Source organism: Egretta garzetta, unplaced genomic scaffold (assembly GCF_000687185.1).
Source record: "Egretta garzetta isolate BGI_Z169 unplaced genomic scaffold, ASM68718v1 scaffold229, whole genome shotgun sequence".
Lineage (NCBI taxonomy): Eukaryota > Metazoa > Chordata > Aves > Pelecaniformes > Ardeidae > Egretta > Egretta garzetta.
The window spans coordinates 1,447,452-1,473,619 of record NW_009270000.1 but is presented as its reverse complement, the minus strand read 5'-3'; the positions used below and the strand labels follow the sequence as shown (position 1 = coordinate 1,473,619).

Below are 26,168 nucleotides of genomic sequence, written 5' to 3'. Positions count from 1 at the left end.
ACAAGTGCTGAAGGCAAAGAAAGTTTGTGAGAATCAATGATGAAGGCTATATAACAAACCTGTTGCCACTCGGATATTGTACTACAATGTCATGATCCTCATCAATGCCACAAACTGTTCCAGTTGTTGTTAAAGTTTCAAACATGCCATCAGTCCATCCTCCATGACCATGCTGCAAAGACTGTACAATTTCCAAATCAAGGTCAATGTTTACAAGGTCACCTATTTGCAGCCCACCAGGGTTTCTGTTACCATTTTGTTCACCTGAAATGGAATAAGAAGAAAATGTTCACATGACCATACTAATTCTCCACACAATTTCAGGAACAGAAGTTAATTTCTGAGACTCAATGCCTCTACAACTTTAGCGGCCAACAGCTAAAAGGGAGTGAACAGGTTGAAAAGAACTCTCAATTTCTGGCTATGGAATTGCGTGTTTCTTGTTGAGTTTTCAAGGCAAATAGCAATTAAACTGACAAATGCTAAATACTTGTGACAGGCTCCACCATGGGCTCTAACTGGGATGGTAGCAGCTATCATACAGTGTTAAGACATCTAGATACATAAAAGCTTTGATACTTTTGAGAGAGTCATACACAAAGCGCCATCTATCTGCTCAGAGGCTGAAAAATAAGCAGAAAGCCCACAGAAAGTAGTTTTGAATTGTGTCAGTCCTCAAATGTGGAGAAAGCACTGGCAAAAGAATACCTCCAAAGCAACCAACGCTGAAAATCTTTAACCTTGTAAGTGGGGAAGATGACTTCTCCCTGGACAATGCCTGCTTTCAAAAGATGTGTCATAGCAAAAATTCATTAGCTGGAGGGAAATGGCATACATTCACACACATCAAGCTGTGTTAACTGATGAGAGAACACACTTGTGGACCTGCTCGCTGCCAGAACCAGAGGATGGTATCTGGTGCCATCCACAGAGCCATGAAGAGTACGACAACTGCAGAAGTCATGTAGATTGAGTTCAATGGCAACATCAGTGGCAAAGGACAGGGTGAGCAGAGTTCCTTTAGTAATGCTGCTGTCTCAGAGGGGTAGAGTGGGGGTGGTGTGGTGTGTTTGTTTTTCCTCTTCCAAGCAAGAGGTAATAATGGAGACAGGGTCCTTGCACTGTAACAAGAAGGAAGTAAAAACAAATATCCTGACATAGAAACAAAAACACTATTTGGAGAGAGACTGATTCCAGAGCCTGAAATCTACACCAGATGCTGGCAGCACTAGTTGCAGCACTAAAAGCCTCCAGAGGAAAGAATGGTGAAAAAATGAATCTGATACTACTGAAGAAGAAACTGCTGAGAAAGGAAACGTGCCCATGAATAAATGTTCATGTTCAGCAGACTTTGACTTCTATAACACCCAGTGACTTCCTTCTGTCCTGCTCTTAGTTTGAAGGACCTGTAGATGGAACGCTATTTTCAGTCTGCACCCTTCACCTTCACGGCAAAACACACGTAACATGGAAAAAAGCCACTTCTGCAAACAAAGTCAAGGATTAATTCTTCAGAAAAGCTACTGATATGGAACTCACTAGATAGAAAACTTAGACAGCAAACATCCCAGAGACAGCCCTGATGAAACAGGGAAGTCTAAGAAACGGAGATAAACCAGCAAAGAATGATAGAAGCCTTAGTTGGAGGAAAGGATCTCTAGAGGTCATCTGGTCTGATACCCCACACAAAGCTGAACTAACAACCAGCTGAGGTCAGCTGTGGCTTTGCCTATCTGAGTCTTGAAAGTCCCCAAGGACTGAGGTTCCACAACCTCTCCAAGTAATTTTTTCCAGTGCTGCAATACAGAACTGTAAGTGTAACAGAAAATGTCTTCAATATCTGATCTGAACCTCTTGAGTCACTTATGGTGGCCTTAAGGCCACTACTGTTTGTTTTTATGCCATTTGCCACTACTGAAGTTTTGGTGCCATCATTTTCAATCACCCTTCAAGTGGTCATAGGTGGCTAGTAGATTACCTCTTAACTTCCTTCTTACCAGATTAAACAAGCCCAGCTCCTCCTCCTTACAAATCATGTCCTCTCAGACTCCTAACCACTTTAGCAGGCCACTATCAGACCCTCTCCAGTTTCTCAAAACTTTTTGCTAACATCTGCAAATTGCCTGGGATTGTATTCTATCTCATCATCAAGGTCACCAATGTGGTACTGAACAAAATCAGTCCCAGTATTTTGCCCCAACAATTTACTACTCTGTATTAATTAGGCCCCTGCTGGAATATTATTTGCACTCTACTTTGGATATTGCAAAACTTCAAAAATCACTTTCTAGTTTTTAATACAAGCATACATTTAAATTCACAGCATGAACATAACTGTGAACTACATTCAGAAGACAAATAAAAAGGACACATGTTCTAACAAACAGTAAGACTGAGAAAACGGAGGATAATGTGGTAAGAGTGATGAACAGAGTTCATCATCATCCTTTAAGAGCAACTTAATACAGTGGAAGGGGAAGAATTTAACAAAGAATAGTCTCCAACTACCTTTAATGGTTAATATTCATGCATTCAAATATGATATCACCCTAAAGGTAAGCTACATGCAGAAAACAGACCTGTACTTTTAAAGCAAGAACAAAAATTAATAAAGGGCATGCATAAGAACCTAAGTTTACCTGTGTAATAAAAAAACAGTAAGATCCTATTACTACTTTCCTATCTTTATTCATGTCAGACTAAAATAGCAAAATTCATTTTAAGCACAGAAGCAAGACACAAAGACCACAGTGCCTTGGCTTTTTACTTTCAAACAATTCATCACATTGAGAGTAAATATCTATGCAACTTCTTGGAGAACTGTATTTTTTCTAAACAAAACAGACCTTTACTGTTTTCACCTTTTCACCAATGCTGTCAACAAAAGAATAGCACTTGCAGGTCGTATTCCAACACTTGTGCAAGGAATTAGATTAAGACTGGCAAATAGAGAATTCTCATCACTCTACAAAAGCCAGTATTATCAGCTATTTTTATGCGCTGAAGTACAAAAAGAAACTCAGGAAAAGCAAAATTTTATGTAGCATCCAATTTCATGACCAGGTGTTTTCCCATTAATTCTTAATAATTAAGAAATTTGTGTCCAGTAATCTATAAAATTTATCCCAACTTGCTCATATTTCAAAAACCAAAACACCTGACAATTATTTTTTGTCATACACCTGCACATGTCTACAGCCCAGCCAAGACACAAGAGGAATAAGTCCGTGCAATAGCTGATATGGAAAACCTCAACTAAGATTTCACAACATGTAGTAGTATAAAATAACAGGTTCGAATGACTCCTGTGTATGGCTATGCACATGCTACCTCACTGAACATCTCTGAATATTTAAGAGTCTTATAAGAATATGCACAGCTATGTTTGGCTCTTCAGAAATATAGTGCACAACTAGTGACTCAATTTATTACTTAGTCAACACTTAACAGCTCCCTTGCCATCTCCTTGGCACACTGATACCAAATGCATTTAGAAAAGTGTTACGATTTATTATTAATGCATACAAATGTTACCATTTACATTTCTCTAGTAAGGACAGTCGTTTTAGATGACATTTAAAGATAAATCCAGACTAAGTATAATTAACACACGTCAAGACAAATTTACTTTATCTTCAACTCACCTAACACAGGACAATGGTCCCTGTAGAAAGAGCCTCCTTTTGCATCTTGGACACATTTCAGGTCAGACTACAGAGAGAAATTGAGACAACTTTAGTCCTCATTGACTGAGTCTCCAGGTTAACATAAGTCAGTGAAATTAGAACCAAAATACACTCAATTAAGAAAGGCTGAAAATTATGTGTACAAAAAACATGCCCCATGAATTCATTACTGATGCATATAATCTCAAATACTTTCCAGTCTATCAGCCTTGACATTCTCAAGATTTTAATAGCCTTTACCAATAAAAAAAATGCTATAAAGGATGAGACATTTTTAACTCAAAGGAAGGTATTAAAATAACACTAAGCTCCTTTGCATTGTTCTATAAAGTTACATTTCCTTTTAAAAAACACAAGCAAGGAAAGAAAGAAAAAAATCTACAGTGCTCGAGGCCACAGCCTTTCCTGTACCAATCATTTAATGCCTGCCAGTGGTGCCCTCTCTTCCTAACCCTTTTTGACAGATACATGTTTAACTTAGAGAGGAAAACCTAGCACCCAAATTCTACAAAATGAAAAATTTCTGATTAAGAATATACAGAACAGAAGAATATTACTTTTTTTAAAAAAACAAGCCACTGTGCTGAGCTAAACATGATCTTTTTAAAGAGAAAAGTTCTAAAGCTCGTTATCCAGAATGACTTTGGTTATTATCATCTGAGAAACAGGTTTCAAGTATGATAACCAGCTCCTATTCGTAAAGCCAGTGGAGTTCCTATAATTCCCCTTTCCTCTCTTTTTTTGCCTAAAGTCAAGTGGTTACCATCTGCTATTGCTCCTTATGGAACAATTGTCACTAGACAAAGGGCATTTTGTGCACACGATGATCTGGGAAGGAGATAGGAAACTGTTTGCAAAATGTGTCAGAATATTCTATGAGATGGGGGAGGAAATAGAGGACAGGTGGTGGTTATGATATAATCAACCAGAACTAAACAAATACTTTAACAATTATTTTTCCCACACCCAAGATTTATTGACAGACCGTGCTCCTGCAAAAGGATTGAAATGAAAACTCTCAAGTCCTCCAACCCATCAAGGCACTGACAAACACAATACTACCCTCAGCAATAGTAGGCTGAGCAGCCAGAAAGAACATTAAAATCAGTGTATATCCTGATCTACGAAGAATGTACCACCACTTTTTGAAAAAGAGATGATTTTCAAAAAGTGATGAAAACAGCCAGATGAAAATGAGATTTAGCTACTCTCCAAATCCTATGAAAAATCAGAGAAATAGAGTTTGTTCAGCCTGGCAGCAGCAGGCCTGCCACAAAATGCTGCCACACGGTAGGCAGGTGCTTGGTTTAACTCGGCCGAAGACAAAGGGGCTGCGCTGACCGCCCCAGATGGCAAGCTGATTCATTCCCCCAGACCAACAAGAGATTTAATGTGCCTGGGAGTGCTCGGGCTCACCCACTGAATACGAACTCTTCGTGTCATGCAGCAGCCAGCTGTCTGCACGGGAGTCAAGAAGGGGTATACATGCAAGAGCCGTTTCCACATTCTTCAGAGCATTAAGAATAGAGCGCGGGAGGGTCCTACACGGTTTTCCTCCCAGCCAGGCAAAATCTGGGTGAAAGATTGCTTGCATTACAGCAAGTGTTAACATACAGAGCAGACTGATGGCTAACAGCTATCAGAAGAAATAAAATAGTCAGCAAAAGGCTAATTACTATCTTGCAACAGAAATTATTAGGAAGCAGATTAAGACACATTAAGTTTTACAGGGGAAAAAAACCACCACCAGTAATCTATAAATCTGCTCTCTTTTTTTACCCTGCCTACTGTGCCCTACACATAGTTTATTTCTGGAGTATAATGATATACTCGGTTGTAAAACTAAGTGGTAGCTTGATGTTGAACCTCAGCTTCACATCCGTCTTCCTTTCACTTACATAGCGAAGTCAATGTTAGATCACTAAAGAGTAAAACAAGTGTCTGATGTAAGTATTACAGAAAAGCAAGGTAACATGGTTGCTTTTTTTAATGAGCCTTCACCAAAAAAATTGAGGACTCAAAACACACAGAAAGATGAGGCACTGACAGAGATTAAGGCAGTATGAAACTAACTTGCACATACTGTATATACAGCAAAGAGTTATGTCAGCAACTTTGCAAACAGCACTATTAAGAAAAGCAACAATCAACATGATAAAGGCCTGCAAATGTCTTAAAAAAACATAACCAAAAAAGGGTCCTGGAGTTTTAAGACAGGAAACCGTACTTAGTTGTACTTCAGTACCATGAAAGCTGGGTGAGCAACTATAATTCTACGTCTAGCACTCAGCTACTATATTTATCAGAAAAGGAAAACAAGTTGTCTTCTGCTCAAGCAGTTGAAGTAAAAAATGAGGGGTGGTGTTAAGCTCCTGATCATCCTCCCCTGGGGATTGCGTGGCAAGAGGCCCCCCTAGTGAGGATGGAGCACAAACACAGCTGCAGCCCAGCCACGCCAGGCTGCCAGTGCATCGCTCCTGCTGTCTCTGCTGTACCGCACATCAGAGAACCCCACCAGGATTTTTTTTTACAAGTTTTATGAGTCTCCCCGAGTCTTGTAAATGGATTGAAATAGCTGATCGTTTGGAGATGAGGCATACAAGTGCAAAAGAGACTCTACCAAAACACAAGGGATATTAAAACACAAGTTTTAGGCTCACAGTCACACTGTGCACAGAAAAAGAAGTAACAACTGTGAGGGTAGGTATAAATACGTGGTGGAGACAAACGTGCAAAGATGAAAACGAAGCATAAGCTTTTATACACTAACTTGATGGAGAAATCATTCAATGAACCCTGAATAGGATTCTTTCAAGAAACAGAAAAACAAGCTACAGATTTTGTGGAATTTGTGTAGTTAAAGACGACATGGAAGCCTCAGTTATAGCAGGAAATCATTATAATGAAAACGCAAGGAACAGCATGAGCACAAAACATTGCACAGCAGGACTTTCAGATCAGTAGTGACAGATGATGCCCGTGAACAGTGGGTAATAATGTTTTTTGCCTACAGCAGAGAACTGTGGTCTTCTAGCATCTACCTTCTGACTTGGTGAAAAACTCTTTGCATTCCAGCATATGTGACTGGATTACATAGAGACTGTGATCTGCTCAGCCAAATGCGAAATACAGAAAACATAACAGTTTACTTTGACTTACCATCCAATTATACCAATGAAAAAACAGCAGCAATTTCATGATCATAAAAACTTCAGAGAATGAAAAAATGCACATTACAACAATGTCAGCAGCGTTGGCAGATGGTATAGAAGCACCATCATTCCTGACCTTGAAGAGGAAAACAATGCTGAAGGAGCAGCTGCCTACTGGAATAACCATTAAGTTATTCCAATCAATATGGAACGCCATCCATCAAAACCAGGGAGGGGAGTCTACAGACTTGGTAAGAAAACTAGGTGAGCTGCTAAGAAAAAGAAGAATGGTTGATCCAGATGCACTGAAATAGCATCTAATACCAGCAGCAAATACTAGGAGAGAAATTAATACTGATCTTACAGATACACCAGCAGGAATAGTGCCACAGCTGCAGGTGTTTGAGGTAGCAATGAATACACCCTTTTAAAAGGTCATTTTAAGTCTTTAAACCCACAACAGCTTTTGGCAAGGAAATAAGCCCTTACAGAGCAAATGCAGAAAGCCCAGTGCGTGCTGCTTTGTCACCTGATTAAGACAGCATGGGACTGGATAAATCCACAAGTTTTAGTGAAAGGTTTATAAGAAATGCTGTATTTCAAATTTAATGAACTCGAATCATTTTCGGTTTCAAGCAGCTGAGAAAAGTGAAAGCAATAAAAAGAGAAAATAGAAGATGGTAAAGAAGGTGACTGAAAGGACAACAAAGAGGTATGAGGTATAAAACAATAGCAACAGCTTCTTATAGAAGTAATCAGATCTCAGGCAGATCCTGAGTGAACGGTTTATAACCTTACTATCTACTGATTATAGGCACTTACAAAAACTTGCCATGTGTAACTTTTTTTTTTTTTTTAAGGAGGACCATTTAAAAGTCTTCCCTGTGAGTTAATACTGTAAATAACAAAATTGGAAAAGGATCAGTAAGTACGTTTCTGCTTAACGGAAATATGTTTCTAAGCAACTCTGTTACAGAGAGATGAAAAACTTGGCTTGGTTGAGACTACAGGAGAAATGTAGAGAAATAAGACTATGTAAACAAGAAGCGAAACAAAGTCTGCTGACAAATGCAAATAAATGCACAAGGTATATATAAATATCTCCTTCCTCTCTGGATTCCAAAACAACTAACCACGTAACTTTGGCTACACTGTGAGTAATGTAATAAAGAACACTTGCTCCACATTTAAAGGTGGCCAAAATTCATATTCCTGTTTTAAATCAGTTTTGATCAGCACCTAGAAGCCACAGAAGGACGCTAAACTAGCAAAATCATGACACTTCTTGTTGCTCCTTCCTAAATCCCTCATTTTAGGGGGACAAGACAGACTAGAGAGCTCAAGATTTGACTTGCATTCCAGAACTGACAGTCGTAACTGCAGCAGAAAGCATATTTCTATATATTTTATAACACTCCCCTGCAATGCCCAGTATGCTAAGACATTTACCTTGTTTTTATTAAAAAAAAAAAAGTGTTAAGTCATTCTTAAAATCCTCTGGAGTAATTTCAAGGATTATCGTTAAGGGTAACCCAAATAAATGTTGATGAACAGACATTAAGTATCAATCAGGATAAGAAAATTTAAAGTAACGTCAAAAACACAAGGGCAAGGAATCTTCTCAATTTCCCTTATGCACTCAACTATTCAGAATTCATGGAAAAAAGTACACAAACACAGATGGCTTACAGATTACTGCGACAATGATGGATGGTAACTACAGTTACTTCTTTCAGAGGCTACACAGATGAAAGCAAGATCCTCCATAATGAAAAACAAGAAGAGGAGGCTAATCACAGCAAAAAAAGGCAAGAGCAAAGAAATTTGGTAGCACAAAACTGGTTCCTAAACAATGAAACTGATTTAGGGCACTCATGCTGATGGAACTATTTTCATAAGTTTTTATAGCAAAATCATTATATTAGTAAGTAGTAGAGTATAATGCTTATTGAAAACCAATGGAAGTTACCAGCTTTAGATCCTCAAGCTGTGCGATATGAAGAAACCGAAACTAGAAACAAGGCCAAAAAGCTAAATCACAATCTTCTCATGAACTCTCTAATACCACATAGTGTATCTTTTTATTGCAAAAGGCTATGTTCACACCATTCTAAAGCAGGTAATGAGGTTAACAGCTTGGTCTGGCCCTGGAATCTGAATATATATAGATATAAAATGCAAGCAGTGTCAATAACCGTATTAGCCAACAGTACTTTATTGCTACTACAGATGTAGCAAACGTTATTCAACCTAACAGTATCATAAAGACAGATTTCAGTTTGGGAATTTGTGGCATGTGGCAGCAGAAACTCCCAGATTTAAATTGCCAGGCTTCACAAAGAAAGGCAAGGTGCACCCCTCTCAACCACTTCACATGTAAACACAGCAACAGCAAACTCAAATAAAAACTCAAAGGATCTGGCCACAAATAAATGCAAGTTTTCAGCCAGCACCTGCTGCCCCACCAGCCAGTCCTGTCTCTCCCAAGGAAAAGCTGGCAGGCCAGATAGATTAATTTTGAGGACCAGATGCAGCCTGTCAGCTATCAAACAAGCAACCCTGACTTACAATAATAAGCTGTGTTTCTTTAATCAGCTCCATTTGCGTCTGAGTCAAGTGTAATTCATTTGCAAGCAGGGGTCTCTCCCCAGCTGTATTTACATGGGCACACACCAAGTATTGTTGAGTCCACATTCTCAGGACTTTCTTATCCAATTTCTAAATCCCAAGGCAAGTTTATCCCAACTTTACATGAAGTTCCTGACAGTCTATTAGGCAGCTTTACATAACAGCACATAAATAGTAGTAAATAATCGTAATGAATTGTACACTTGGCAAGCAATTAATCAGTTCTAAAAATCTAGCTTTACATTCAAATGACCATTTGTCACAGATATCCAAGAATCCATTCTGTCTGAAGTGAAAACTGCATTTGATAAAAGTATCCAATAAAGACAAAATTATTGTAGGAATGGATTAAAATCAGGTACGCACTACATATAAAGAAAGCCTCAAATTATCCTTTTTATACCTATGTATGTACATATATTGTTTATATATTATCCTATATATAGGATGGATACATGTACTTTCACAAACATTTCAACAGGTTTTTATTGTTAATTAAATGACCGACCAAATATTTCTATTTGTCCAAATCTTGTGGGAAGGGTCACCCTTATCCACTCAAATTTACAGTTGCAGCAGTTAACCAAGTATTCCAGAAATACCTAACACTCCCTTATGTGGCAATAGTGTGGCAACAGACTATAGCCTACTTACAATAAAAATATATTTATATTAAGGGAATAACTATTTCAGAGCAGAATATACCTTATCTTAAACGTATTTTTTCTCAGGCCAGAAGGAATCTTTCATGATTCCACAGCAGTCCTACTATGCAGTGCACAAATTTTAGCACAGCAACTGAAATTGCAACCAAAAAAAAAAAAATCAGTTGATCTGTATCTCATTCTATCTAGAATGTGTAATTCTGCTCCTTCTCCATGCATCACAATCAAATATAAGGGGGAAGATGCCAACCATTGGTTTAATAATATAATACTCCACATAACTTACTTTCTCTTTTGCCAGTATATAAGGAATTTTCTTTATAACTGGGGGAGGGGACACCATGAAGGTCATAATTAAATACTGACTTACATTTCATCCTTAGCATCTTAATGCATCAGAAAAGCTGACCCACATTAGAGATGTTTACTCTTTTTAAACCTGACACTAAAATATGTATTTACTGCAAAAGTGGTATTTAGCATATATTTTTTATTATTATGACTAATATTCATTATTTCAACTAAGGCTATAAGACAAAATATTTTACTTCAAAAAAGTAGACTAGTCGTTGTTTAACATTTTATTACTGATACGCATCTGACAAGATGACACTTCAATGTTAACATCGTAACACTCTGCAGTATCAAAAAAGAAAACCATGCAAAGAAAATGCTAATTAAGATGTTACGAGCAGTTGATAATCAAGTAACCTTTCCCTGACCCACATTAGGATATGAAAACCCAGCAACAGAAGGCACTTAGGCTGAAGTCTGACCCATTTTTCTCTCTAAAGCTGTAGAAGTAGCTGTAGAAGCTAGGAAGTGAAAAAGAAAAATTTAGTGCTAAAGCAAATTAATATTGTAACTTAATTCAACACCTTTCCACTGACAAAAAAAAAAAATTGCTCTCAAGAGGATTCTGAGTGTTGCCAGTAATTGAAAAACTGCAAATCTTGCAGGAATCACACCAAAATCAGAAGTGAACTGAAGTGTTCAGGAGTTAAAGAAATAGGGTCTTTAAAAAGTTCATGACTAAGCTGCTTTTCCTTTTCAGAATTTTAATTTAAGCACAATAGTAGCACAGTAAGGTAATCATGTATGCAATGTAAATATTTACTATACTCTGGCAGAAACCAGCCCTTAACTTTAAGTTATTCACGTTTTCTAGATTCCCAGATCAGATTTTCTTCCTAATACATATGCATGATCCATACAGCTGTATTCACAGTGACCTAACAGCATGCAAACTGACAAAGGCTGTTATAAAAGCAGGATAATAAAGCACAACAAGTTATTCTTACTACCCTTCCCCCACCATGCATTTTACCCTTCGTGTTCTTTTATACTTACCATGCCCTCAAAGCCAACTCTATAAAGGTTTTTAGCACCATTGTCCCAAAGAACATATGCTGCGCTATGTGGACTTGACGCACTCCAATCTTGGATTTCAGTTACCTATTTGGTTTTAAAAATAAGAAAATTATTTCTAGAACAAAGACTCAGAAAGAACAATTTGTAGTTAAAACCTTATTCACATCTTCAGAATAACTCAGGGTACAGCAGTTTTACTGAATTGAATAAAATTTATTCTGAAGCTGTTCTCTGTTTGATACAAGCGTTCCCTAGGTGTCTTAATAAGATGGCAGCCTGAATATATACCTTGCAGAATTATTTTTCTTTTGTATATTTGGTAGGTAACCTAACTACATAAATAGAGAACAAAATCTGAACTGTAAAAATTTATTTTATGATGCTTTGAAATGTTACTGAAACAGCATATAACTAAGAAAAACATGATGAAAACTGTTTTAGTTGCTTCAATTTGTTTGGTTTAACCTGCATTAGCCTGGTGGTGGTACACAATGTTAGGAGACAAAGTTTTACTTCCAGAGCCAATCTGTTTAACAACAGTACAAAAGAAGGAGGAAAGGACTTTCCCTGACATTTTTGAAATCATGAGGACATGCTCCAAATTCTGAAAACATTTCCACTATTCAAAAAAGTCAATTTCCAGAATTTATCTTCATTCTTATCTGTACTTATTTAAAAGCTGTTTCTGCTATCTACCATCTGCTTTTCCTCATTAAAAACATTTCTACATATTTTCAGCTTGCAAATAATCCCATTAATTCAAGTTTAGCAGACAATGCAGGATAAGACTCTTATATTTTGCAGGTTTCAGAGATTTCAAAATATCTTGCCAAATTCACAGCAAGGGGTAAATAACAATGATGAAAAAAGATGCATCTGAATATCCCTTGCTTTAAGAGATTTAAATTCATTATTTCCTCTCAGTAAAATCCAAGATGAAACCCCCAAAAGTCCTAATGCTTCCATAAATGTCTAGGATATAAAACAGGCTAAATACTTTATTCAGACACTTTTAACTTTCTTTTAAATGCTGCTTAAGTGTACTAAAAATAAATGCAACAAAATCCACCAGTTCACTAAGCTGTAAGGCCATCCAATTCTCCTTCTAGAACATCTCATATTTAGCGATAAAAATTATCGTATATTTTACACTCCCTGCTGTATGTTCATACTTATAATAAACCTTCATTAGTTCTCAAGGTAAATGCAAGTTGTAAATGGAAAATTTGCAAAGATTATGATTAGCAACATATAATTCCATGCAGTTTTCAAAAAATCCAAGTATTTTTATCAGACAACAAATCACAAACACTCATACAATGTCCTAAGCCAATAATATAATATCCACATCCAACATTTGAGAAGTTTTAAATTTTAAACTGGAAAAGTTTCTATAATTAAAAAAATAAAAACAAAAATCCAGGGTCCGAGCACTGAAAACCAAGAGCAAGAGATACACAAATGTGCTGACCCACAAGCAATAGAACTACAGAACATGGTGATGACCAGAAAGGGCTGTTCTTGAGAGCTGTTTTTATACCAGCTGTCTAGTAATGCTGAAATATGCCCAAGATCTTAATGTTGTTACAAGCCAGTCTTAAACAGAATAACCAAGACAAAAATTTATTAGTTTTAAAAATTTTGTGCTGGTCATAGTGTACCACTCCTCCTCTTTCTAAATGCTGGAGCATTGGGGGTTGGACTAGATGACCTCTAGGGGTCCCTTCCAACCCAAAACATTCTATGATTCTATGATTACGGAGTAAGATTTAAAAGTGTCCAGTGAATTAAAATACTAACTTTTATGATGGTATTTTTACTCTACAATTAGAAAGGCCACTGATGCTATCACATGACCATGCAGAAATGCATCATCTTATTTAAATCAGTTTTATTTTTACCTTTCCTCTACGCCCGTTGCCACCATCTTGATCTTCCCATTGCCAATCAACTCCTCGCACCACCCTGGCACCTGCAAAGATTCCTCTTGCTGTAATTTTCTTTGATTTACGTCGAGACTCCAACAATACCCTGAAGTTATTAAAAGAAGAACCCACAAATGTCAAGATAATAAAGAAAATCCAAAATGAATCTTTGGGGATGGGAAAGGAAGGATAGCATCTTGAAACAAAAGTAACCCCACAAAGACAGATTTCAGTGCATGAATTGCATCCATTCAATTCTCAACTTGAACAGCAGCCCACAAGATTAAAAAACCATGATCTTCCTAAATCAGATTTATTATGTTTTTAATTGGTTTTAATTCTAATGATAATTTCTTCTCCAAACTTCCTACTACCAGCAATAATCTTGTAACCACTTACCTATAGATCTGTACTCATATTATTAAAATCATTAACATACAGAGTCACATAAACAACACATTTCTGTTTCTCTTAGATGCACTCTAGGCCAATATTACTGTCCCACAATTGCCCTGCCATTTTTATTCAGAATTCTGCTATTATGTAAGAGCTACTTCTCTTTCCCCTCCATGTCTCAGTTTATTTTCTACATACTTCTAACAGCATATCTTGGGAAATTTAATTCAGTATATCAGCATCCATCCTTTTCAGTCATAGTATGTTATTTTTCTAAAGCAAACCTTTTCTCTCCCTCTGACTTCAACAGAACTGAAGTAGATAAGCCCAAACAGAACAGTTCATGAGCATTTAACTTACAAATAGAAACGACGAGACAAACATTTTCCTGCCTTTTCAGTCATCTCAAAAGCCACCAGTTTGCCTGCAAACAGATTTCTTACTTCACGCCAGACAAAAGTATTTTTCAGCTGAAATTCTGAATGTTTCCTGACCTCTTCAGGAAGTTTATCGCCCTCCTGCTAAACTTCTAACATCCAGCAGATGGCAGACAAGGAAAAAGTTAAACTGTTGGAAATATTAGCCATTTTTATCTAAGTAATATAAAAGAGTGGAAGAAAACACAAAGATATGTTGTTTATAGCAGCCTTTTAGAAAGATCTCAACACATACAAAGCTGAGAAAAAACAGTGTACATTACTTTGGCATGCTGCCCCTATGATATCTGAGACTCAAGAATAAAACAGGTAGAGCTCATGCTTTCCTTCATCCAGATGTCCTTAGATGCCTCTTGCCATTTATTCTGTGAGATATCCCCCAGATTCAATAGCTCTGCTTTGCCCTTTTCTCCTACCTCAAACAGTTTTCTCAGCTAAGTTTATTGGATAGAAACAGCTCCTTGGTAGATGAAGCTGCCTTCTAGATAAGAGTTGCAAAACAGAGCTCAACAGGAGTAAACAAAGATAGGGAGAAAGTAACAAGATGCAAAAGATTTCCTGCAATTGCATACAATTTATCTCCAAAACTAAAAATTACACTTTATACACCAGAACAGACCACTTAAAACTACAAAGGAAACTTCAGCTAAAAAAAAAAAAAAAAAAAAAAGAAGTCTGGCAAGCACTCTCAAAAGCAATGAAATTTAAAAAAAAAGAAATAGAAAAACAGATTTGTATTTTGTTACCTATTCTCCATTAATTACACAAAGCCAGCACTTTCTACTCTTGGATTCAACTTCTAAGTCACGTTCTTCATTAGAACATTATAACTGAGACACTAAGCTTATGATATCTAGCTGGTACATAGATCTGCTGGCATAAATCTCACAAAAACAGAACTTACTTTTTGATTAAGACACTGACCTGGGCATTTGAGCTATAGTTAAACTTAAAGGCAAACATCTGAGAAAATAAACACAGTCCCTACAAGACACAATATGATAACTTGAAGTTTGTGTGCTCCAACCACTTCCCTTAACTGTAAGAGCACTGATAAAAGCATATCAACTGAATTACAACATACTTGTAAACCTTACTTCTCCGAGAGGAGGAAATAAATGTTGCCTTACACATGTCGCATTTAACTGAGTATCATATCTAACAAAAAAGCTTCCAATGATTTAATGAAAGAACACATTCTGGAGAGTTACCACAGAGGTGATACCACAGCATGTAGCCTTCACGGAACGCTTTACCATAGCTCTCCAAGTATTCAGCAACAGGCAAGTATCATTGTTCTCACTTAACCAGTAGAATAATCATGACAGAGAGGGGTTTTGAATTTAGACAAGCTATTTAATAATCAAGAACAGCTATGCAAGAACACACTAAATGCCAATTCTGTTCAGAGTTCTTCGCTGGGAGACAATAATAGATGATTAAGAAAAGAACATGAAAACCAAGGCAAGGGTAGAACAATCCTGTCTTTTCTCAGCTTTCTGTAGTGAGCACTTTAAGCAGTTCAAGTCGGAGGGTTTGTCTCTCCAGATCAGTCTGTTTTTCATAGCCCACAGGAAGGATATTTTCCCTCAATCTGTCTACACCACTTTTGAACCTAATTAAACTTTCACATTCAGGAATTCATTAACAAATCATTTTGTGATTACACATTGTATAAAGATAATTGCCTTTGCTTTAAAGCTACTATATAACACACGAACTAGGAAGACTGCAACAAGGTTAAAAGAAACTGAATAATCATATCCTTTTTTCTCTATTCCAGTCTTTCTAAAATTTCCGTGTTTTCCAAGCTCCAAAGATCTGTCCTAGCTACCCCCCCTCACAAAGAGGCAGAGAACCAGCAACAAAATCTGCACCTCAAGCCACCATCTTACCTAATCCAAGTTTCAGTAACCAAATCTGCATTTTAAAAGTTAACCACAATTAACTGTTCCTGTTTAATTTCATGGGGAAAAAAAATAATTATGTTTACCTTTCACTTCCTGGTGTAGTAATTCTGTAAAAACGATGCCTCAAGTGATGTTTGTCCCCATGATAGCAAACTGTGCACAAGTCGTAATTTGTGCATTCAGCACATTTCCATCGGATGCCAATGATGGGTTGCTGTCGACAAGTATCACACATAGTCCCATCATGCTTGATACCTGTGGGGAGAAAAAGAAAAAAAGACTCACGACTTTGCTACATTACTACAGAGATCTCTGATGCACATCATTATAATTTGAAACCATACACTAAAAAGTTAACAATAAAGAAAGGCTGCTAGTGATACCCTATCAGCCTATACGACTGAGGGGGAAAAAGATAATGGACTACGCCTCATATCTCCAGTTGTCAGTCTGTTCCTGAAATGGTCTATTTTTTTCCCCATCTCAAAAAGCTGAGAAAGCTATTTTCCATCTATACAAAGCAGAGGAAAAAAAAAATCAGAAATCTTTTAACTACAAGTTGAAGGGTCAGAAATGTGCATACCATAATATACAGGCAATCTGGAATTTTATCTCCATATTAGCCTATTGACACACCTTACACTGCAAAGGCTACCGTGTTCAACTGACTGTTACAGTCTGAAAATCACCAGTTTGATTTCCATGTTTTGCACAGTGGAAGAGATTAGTGCTTATCTCTATTCTTTTTTATATAGGAAAAATTAAGCTCTCTTCGACAGATCCATTAGTTTCATTAAAATATGTTACCATTTTTGAAGTGTTTTACCACTTTATATGGGGCTTTTTTTTTGAAAAGAATGTGCCAAAGACAGACCAGATGTAACCCACCAGAACGTGCCCTGCCCAGCCTTCCACAAGAACAGAGTTCTCAAGACTACTTACTCCTACAGCTTTGCCAAGCTACAGCAGAGTGAAAGTATTCAGTCACAGACAGTTTCCATCCATGCATTCTGAATACAGTGAACAGCCACAATTTTATTAAAAAAAAATATCAAATTCTGCTGCTCTTTGGAAAAAATTGAGCAATAGAAGAGAGAAGCACTGGCATTCAGTCTGTAGCACAAGATAAAAATGAGCGCTAAAATGCTGGAGTAACGCAAAATTTTCCCAGTGACACACCCTTAAAAAAAAAAAAAAAAGGCAAAAAACCAAATCACGCTTAAATTAGTGTGGAAAAAGAACAGGTTTTGTCCCCTCCAGAAGGGATGCTTTTGGAAATGACTGCCAAATTCACTATAAACCTATTAGTCACTTGTGTCCAACAGCTGAGACACCTGCAGTGAAGAACAATCAACAGTTGGAGAAGCAAAACTGAAGGAAATCCCTCCTTGTCTGATCATTTCATGGAATCACGTAATAGCTGAGGTTGGAAGTCACCTCTGGAAATTGTCTAGTCCAACCATCACTGCTCAAAGCAGGGTAAATAGAGCCAGTTACCAACGACCATATCCAGTCAGGTTTTGAGCACCTCCCAGAACACAGACTCCACAACCTCTAGGCAGCCTCCTCCAGTGTTCAATCATCCTAGAGCAAAAATGTTTCTTCTTATGCTTAAGTGGAAATTCCTGTATTTCAATTTGTGTCCATTGCCTCTTGTCCTGTCACTTTACTCCACTGAAAAGAGCCTGGCTCCATTGTCTTTACAACCCCCATCAGGTATTTATATACCCTGGTAAGATCCCCCCGAGCCTTCTCTTCCCCAAGCTAAAGACCACCAGATCACTCAGCCTCTCCTCATACCAGATGATTTAAGATCCCCAAAAATGCATTTGCAGCCTTTCACTTGACACACTCAGTACGTCCATGACTCTTTTGCACTGGGGAGCCCAGAACTGGACACAGCACTCCAGGTGTGGCCTCACCAGTGCTGAGCAGAAGGGAAGGATCACCTCCCTCAACCTGCTGCCAACACACCTCCTGTTGCAGCCCAGGACACCACCATCCTTCACTGCTGCGAGGGCACATCACTGGATCATAGTCACTCAGTTGTCCACTGGGACCCCCAGGTCCTTCCCTGCAAATCTGCTTTCCAGCCAGCTGTCCCCAGTTTGTACCAGTTGTTCCTCCCCAGGTGCACGGCTCAGCCTTTCCCTTTGTTGAACTGCATGAGATGCCTGTTGGCCCATTTCTCCAGCCTGTCAAGGTCCCTCTGAATGCCAGCAAAATCATCTCCTGTATCATTTCTCCTAACCAAAAAGGCTTCTCACTCCATCCCCTTCCAACCTTTATTATAAATGTATTTAGAACTATTTCTGGCCTCGTGACTAAAAGTCTTCCTGATGTACAAACATTAGAATAAATATTTAGCTAAGGCTGGAAAAGGCAACACATTTGGAACAAAGACTGAGAATGGCACCACAGAGATCTGAGCACCTCATCAGGCCAAAGATAGCCTTCAGTGAAAATAAAAACCCTGAAACTGCTGACACGTTATAATAGATGATCACTGTAATTCCTGGAGCGGTTTATGACTAAGGCAGCATCCATACCTTGACCACAAAGTCTGTGCTGAAATCTTGAAGGTCTGGCACAGACAAGTCCTATAACCCATAACATTATTTGCCAACTCCAACTGCCAGACAGCACACCTCATATATCATAATCATTCTTTTCAACTAAGCTTCTACATTTAAAAAGAATTTGCTGCCTGGTAACAACAACTAAAAATGCTATTTTTCTATGAAGCAAGAACTTGGAAATCACCCATATATTTTCTCCACACACACACAACTCCACCAATGACCTTGTTCCCAATATGGAGGGTTAACGTCAAGGAAAAAGCTATCTTTCTTGTTACATACAGTGAGACTTTGATAGCTGGTATCTGTTGACTATCTGTAACACTCAAAAAGATAGTATTAGCTATGATCTCGCAGTGGCTGCCTCACTGCTATGAATTGTATTGAACCATTTTACTACTTTTTTGGTAGTCTTCAAGAACGAGTGCATTGAAAGGATTCAGATAACCTGATACTGTTTTGTTGCCTTGCTTAAAAAGTCAAACTAGTTATGGCGCTTGGGATTGAGGGGTGGTATATGGCTTTTTTAAACAATTGATTGCTAAATTGGTATTTCATACAAAAACAGTGAAGTTACACATCTCTGGAATTTTTTTAACAGTTGCTGAACTTCAGGGAAGACAGTTTGTCAAGGATCACAGTTATTCTGGATGTAAAAGAGCCAAGGAGTTGAGTGCTGCAGGATCCTTCAATTTGTTCAAGCAGCAGGGAAGAGGGTAAAAGAGAGGTATAATCACAAGTCATGTAATAAACTAGGTCATCTCACAGTAAACTTAAATAAAAACTAAACATTTCTAGCCAGTGAGGCAAAGGCTGCTGTGGAAAAACTCAGAAAAACTTCCTTAGGAAAGACCAAGAAAATAATAAACAGAGATGTTTGACTCAAAAGTCATTTTACTGACTATAGCAGGACTTAAAAAGAGAACAGTGCATGTCTGTATTTGGAGTCTCTGATCAAGAGTCACTTCTCTATCTCACAGATCCCTAACCACCACCCTGATAGATACAGCCTTTCCTCATCCGTTCCCCGACACGATTCCAGCAGCAACGCCCACTTCAGTGCATGCCTCACCTGATCACGCTGCTCCATTCTTTCCATTATGCCAGCAAAAGGTTTTTGCAGCGTTGAGCTGTAAACTGGATCAAGAAACATACCCGGCTGAAAAACAGCCAGGAGGAAAAATATTCAGCTGGATTGGTTTCCCAATCCTGTTCTTTGTGGTGCTGCACAACACTGCTGGCACGGCAAACAAAGCATTGCAGGGCAGGAGCAGGCAAGTAATCCTGTTACAGAATGTTTAACCACAGCACTAGAGATCTGGAGGGAGAAGTAGATTTGTATACCTCTGGTGACAGTGGACTCAGTGAGTTTCAACTTCATCAGCTAAAAAAAAAAAAAGATGCTAAAACAAGGTGCTACTTCCGAATCACAAAATGTGATCGCTAAACTCTTAGTCATGTTCATAATACAAACAAGATGAACCATTTAAATCAATACTATGTTTTAAAAAAAATTCTTTCAACCTTCTTTAAGTTGAAGTAGATATTATAGGTACATGAATGTGGTGGGTTGACCTTGGCTGGCTGCCAGACACCCACTCAGCCACTCCCACTCCCCCTCTTTGACACAATGGGGAGTGAAAATAAAATGAAAAAGCTTGTAGGTCAAAATGAAAGTGAGATCACCTACCAATTACCATCCCAGGCAAAGCAGACTTGACTTGGGGAAAATTAAATTTATTGCCAATTACAAAGAGGATGGTGAGAAAGACAAAAACTAAATAAAACGCCTTCTCCCTACACTTCCCCTTCTTCCTAGACTCAACTTCACTCCTTCATTCCCAACTCCTCCATCTCCCTGCTTCTCCCCAGGGGAGACAGGATTTCAGAATCATTTCTGTTGGAAAAGAGCCTTAAGTACCAAGCCCACCACTAAACCATGTCCCTAAGTGCCACGTCCACCTGTCTCTTAAATACCCCCAGGGATGGGGACTCAACCACTTCCCTGGGCAGCCTGTTCCAATGCCTGCCAACCTTTCTGGTGAAGAAATTTCAGTGAAGATGGGGAATGGGGGGTTATGGTCAGTCCATAACAGCTCCTCACACTTTTCCCTTGCTCCAGCATGCGTCCTCACCACAGGCTGCAGTTCTTCAGGAAAACACTGCTCAAGTGTGGGCTCTCCATGGGCTGCAGTTTCCTCCACGGCATGTCCACCTGCTCCAGCATGGGGTCCCCCGTGCGCTGCAGCATGGATACCTGTTCCACTGTGGCCCTCCACAGCCTGCAAGGGGACAACCTGAATCACTGTGGTCTCCATCTACTCATCACCACCTACTCACCAAAATTCAGCATGAAGGACCTGATGTTCACACTACACACATTTGGGGGGGATGGAAGGAGACATTATTTCTAACATTTCAGACTAGCTCTGCTCTAGCCCAGTGGACTGAATGCTCATCAGCATTGAGATCATATCTTTCACCAAAAAGTAAACCAGTTTATGTGCTCCAACACCACCCCATGATGTAAATCGAAGCACAGAACATGGAAACAACCAGGAGACTGGGTCAAGTGTAGGCTCTGGAGCCAAGCTGAAATCCTGACCCAAATGCAACCTGTATCTGTCACATAAACAGCTTCCACTCTTCAAAAGAAAGGCTGTTTAAGAAAGGTTGAGGAAACACAAACTTTACGAAGTTTATATTAGGAAAGAATGCCATAAACTACTGGACTACATTAAAGTGCCATAAAAACTTCAGAATTCAAACAGCAGCCCCGCAGCTGGCCAGTTGGGAACCAGAAGAGCACTTCAGCTCTCTAAAATTAGGTAATGCAAACACTAAACCTCTAAATAGTCTTCAAAATTTCCTAGGAGCAGGCTATTTCAAAATGAAACAGGTTTTGTATTGTCCTCCATACTGCACTGAAAAAACCAAAAGAAACCAGCTACTGAGAAGGGTACTTTCACCACGCCTAATTACTTTTAAATAGCTGCCATCTCCTAATGCCCCTCTAAACCTTAGCACATCATAAAATCCAGTATTCCTGATCCCCACCTGTCATTAATGTTTTTACTATTTGCGTTTCATATTGGTTTCCTACCTTTATGTCCCTGCCACAGTTATTTTCCCTTTTGTCATTTATTCACACACCTTCCCTGGATTACCTAGCCCACCACTCCTCTGTCACCACCCATTTATACATCAATTTTACAGCCTTTGCCTACAAGTTTTTAAGCCCCATGCTTACTCTTAAAGCTGTGAAAGGAACTAGAAGCAGTGTTGCCCAAATGGCTATCTGAATTTGTTGTATTATATCTCTGTTGTATTAAAGATAAAGGTGGCAATATACAACTGTCCAATAAAAGAACATCTTAACAGTAAAATAAGATGTACAAGGCGTATCCATACCAGTCACTGTTAAGTACAGCAGAAGTCAACAGTGATTTCAATTACTTCTCAGAACCAACGAAGTCTAGCTTCCAATGGACTCGTTATTCTCTACAGAACTCTAATAAGCCAAAATCCCTTCATATCATAATGACCATACTACCGTCAGGCAAGGGATATCATAAACTACTTAGAAAACCGATTCATTTACACCCCAATTTAAAAAGCAATACCAATGTTTTGCTCTTCCCATTCTTCCACATAATTTTTACACTATGGCCAGACTCCAGGCAAACTGAAAACAAAGAATTCTTAAAGATTAACCAGATTCTGACAAATTGTGTGAAACTCAAATCAGTGTCCCCAACAAATATAACTCATTTATTAAATACCCTGTTTGGCAGCAGCCAGCTGTCCAATATGCAAGAGATGCCAGACTTGCCAAAGCATGTGTCCTATCTAGTAAGGGTATCACAAGATACATGAGGAGGGAGAGGATTATTGTGTAGGAGACATGGGGGAAGGGCAGGAAGAACAAAGGACATGTTTATATAAAAAAACCCACGCTTCCCAAGCATCACTGCTCATGAAGCTATTAATTTTTTTTTTTTTTTTACTTGTGAGGGGTTCTGTAAGTATGTACACATAGCCACTAAAAAAATCTTGACTAAGACAATTTGCCTTAAATTACACTTGATGTGCTAAAAGCAAGAACAAATAAACAAATACATAGGATTAATCATCCAAGGTGTTCTTTTTAAAATGTTCCAACATGTGTGACTTCATGATGATTTATGCAACTCATCAGGTTACAGGAAACTATTAATACAAGTAGAGAAAGCCACTCAGATCTTCAACAGATAACACCTAGAAGTCTTCAATATTAGCAGAATACAGCACATACAGCAGCTTTCTATGCTATACAGATGCTCACTCTAGCCATAATTCCATGACAAGATTCCCCTTCCTGACCCCAGCCCCTCCGCCACCTCCCCTTATTCAAACACAATTGAGTGAATACTTTAAGCAAGAAAATAACATTGTTACTTTCAACCAACCATATAGAAGAGGAAATGGATGACAAATTAATTTTTGGCTAAGCTTTGTAGAAAGCAAATCTTCAGAAAGAGAATAAACACAGAAAGTGTCTGTAATGATCATGAGTATTATGCAAACATAGTCAGGAGTGCTCTCTATCGACATGCTACTTTACCTTTGGCAAAAGGCTGCCTTCCCTTCTAAATGTAAAGCTTGGGTTTACGTACTTTTAGCCTCTGTTCAGCAACTCAGAAGACTACACCTTTCTGTTTCTTTTCCACAACACTACCAGAAAAAGGGGACTCTCAACACTCCTAGATCCTAGCAAAAGGCTGCTTTACAGAAAGACCAGGGTTTATTTGCAAGTAATCGGGCAACCATGCTGCACAGCTAATGTATTGCATCCCACCACTTACCCCATTTAGGAACCAACTACACAGGACCTAACTGAAGTTTCCTTTATCTTCAGATTCTTAGTTCACTAATCCCTCTCAATTGCTCTTTCTTGCTTAAAGAAATGCTGGCTAATGTAAATATGATCACCAATGGGCAGCTAATATAGCTAGCTTGGTTAGACATAACCGAAAACAAAAACAAAATTTTGTATCACAAATCATTCATTAATTTCCCAGATGTCTAGATCTGGAGCAAAGATGTAGCTTACAACAGATCATGTAAATCATCAATGACTTTCTATTTTAAAGAAGACTGTCCTAAAATCTTAGTACTAAGGCTATTTAAGTTTAAGTTAACATAGTCTTGCAATGCTGGTAATAGCCTACAACCATTAAAATACAAGAACAGTGTCTCATTAAGTCCATGAAACATTGTTCAAGCATTAAAGGCCTATACACATATATGCACATACATGTATCAAACCCAGGTGGTTTTGTTTGGCTTTTTTTTTTTTTTTAATAGAAGGAGCTTCAGACATTACTTCTATAACACAGTGGGTCCCTGACGCATCACTGCTGTTTCTGGCTGCACAGGCCTCACACTCATCAAAGCAGCAACTCTGGCTGCAAGCATGCTTTTAAGAACTTATAATCAAGTCTGGTTTTGAATATCTAACAAGAACAACTCCCAGCAATAAATAATTTAATTTTGCTTTCTATTGCTGTATTTTTATATTTGTTCTCACTATAAACATACAGTTATGTTGTGACTATAAATTTACGAACCAGAGAATTTTTTTTTCGTTTTAAACTGTAAGAGATTTAACACTGTGCTAAGTATCATCAAACAAAAAAACTACCCCATATTTTATAACATTTCATTGCTCAACAGCATCATTATTAATACTACAGTTAGAAATTCCTGTCACCTAATGCCACCCTTCCTGTAAGTATTTATATCAAAATTACTTAAACACCCCTAGAGATGGCATCAAACTATCATCCCAAGTCAGAGTCCCTAATTCTAAACAATGGATAGTCACTACCATGGAGAAAAATATGTAATTACGAAAAGGTGGAAAACTGAAGAAGGGAAATGATCTGCCCAAGAATGTAAAGTGAATCAGCAGTAAACCCAGGATTTCAGTCCAAACTGACAGCATTCTAATGCCATGAACTTCGCCCTTTTGCTATTACTACTTTACGAATTTTTACTCTTCGTATCTCCAAGGGACCGTGACCTCAAAAGTAACACTCTCTAGCAAAAAGCAATCCCAGGTAGCTAGCTCCATGCAGCAGTTCCGTCAGGATGATGCACGCATTGGCTGCAAACCTCAGGAAGAGAAATCCCATTTTGCAAAGCTTGAAGACAGCAATGTTTATGAGTTTTTCCCACAGCAATACACAGGTCATACCTGAAGCAGAAATTAACACTTTAATACAAAAGTATAAATATAACTGAACATTGGAAGTAATAAAGCAGCAAAAAAACAACCACAACAAAAACCAGGGACTTAAAACTGAGTAGTGAGTGTAGGCTGCCAGATGCAGTTAACAGGATACTGTCAGCTTGCAAATACGTCAAGCAGAGCTGGGATAACGAGCATTCAAGGCTCATATTCAACATTTATGCATACATTTCAGTTTTAAGCAGAAGTAGTCCCACTGGTTTCTACAGGACATCAAATACAGCTAAAGTTTCAAAGCATAAACATCTGCAAGACAGGGATCGACAATTTGAAAGACTACCCTTAACTTCTCGTTCCAAGGTCCATTTCAGAAAGCTTTTTAGCTCATTTTAATATCGTCTACCCTCCAAAACAACAACAAAACCCCAACCACGAAGCCAGGGGAGAGGAAGGTACCCAGACACAGAAAAATTAAATCCATCTCAAAGGCTCAGCATGCAATGTGTAGTGGGTTTTTTTCTTAGCAACATTTTTGTAATTAATTAGAATTAATTCCATGATGCTGTCTCTTCAAAAGTCTGTTAGCTTCAACCCACTGCTATAATTTTCCTTTCTATAACACTACACATAGCTGGCTCAAAGATGGTCTCTCCTCTCCATCACATTCTAAATGAGAGACACATTACAAAACCAGTAACATCTTAAGCACCCCAAGAAATTGGTCCAATCACCTCATTATTGAGGCAACCTTGCCCAGCCGAAAACCACCTCACTACATTTCTGATGAGACCAAACAATATATTTTTCTTTGTGAGTTTTCACCACAAAAACAGGTGCTAGATTGAACATTTCCCTGCAGTGTTTGCAACACTAACACTGCCGCATAATGTCAGTGCAGATCTAAATCCATTGTCCAAACTGACTGAATTCAAAGCATAAATATCAAGCAGCCAGGCGATTACAAGAATGAACGAATGCATTATTTTTTTTTCAGTACCTTCACTACTTTACAGCAGATCTGGCAACACAGATAAAAGGCAACACGCAGACTACGCGACAAAACGGTATTTCAACCACTTGATGTCATCGTTAGCAAAAAGGTGCTACACCTTTTTTCTGCAATCCTCCTTATACTTGACTGAGAATGACTGTCACCATTTTACAAAACGGGTTGGAGGGGGTGGTGG

At 38.3% G+C, this 26,168-nt stretch overlaps 1 protein-coding gene across 1 annotated transcript in view; it reads right to left on the bottom strand.

The window, feature by feature from the left end:
* MIB1 (mindbomb E3 ubiquitin protein ligase 1) overlaps positions 1–26,168 on the bottom strand; it is an 82,076-nt gene that overhangs the window by 55,403 nt on the left and 505 nt on the right. The window contains exons 2-6 of the mRNA XM_035903003.1: positions 16,254–16,425; positions 13,404–13,533; positions 11,482–11,586; positions 3,645–3,711; positions 60–264 (exon numbers count right to left, since the gene is read on the bottom strand). Of these exons, the coding sequence (XP_035758896.1) occupies positions 60–264; positions 3,645–3,711; positions 11,482–11,586; positions 13,404–13,533; positions 16,254–16,405 (659 nt within the window). The 5' untranslated portion in view covers positions 16,406–16,425. The remainder of the gene's footprint in view (positions 1–59; positions 265–3,644; positions 3,712–11,481; positions 11,587–13,403; positions 13,534–16,253; positions 16,426–26,168) is intronic.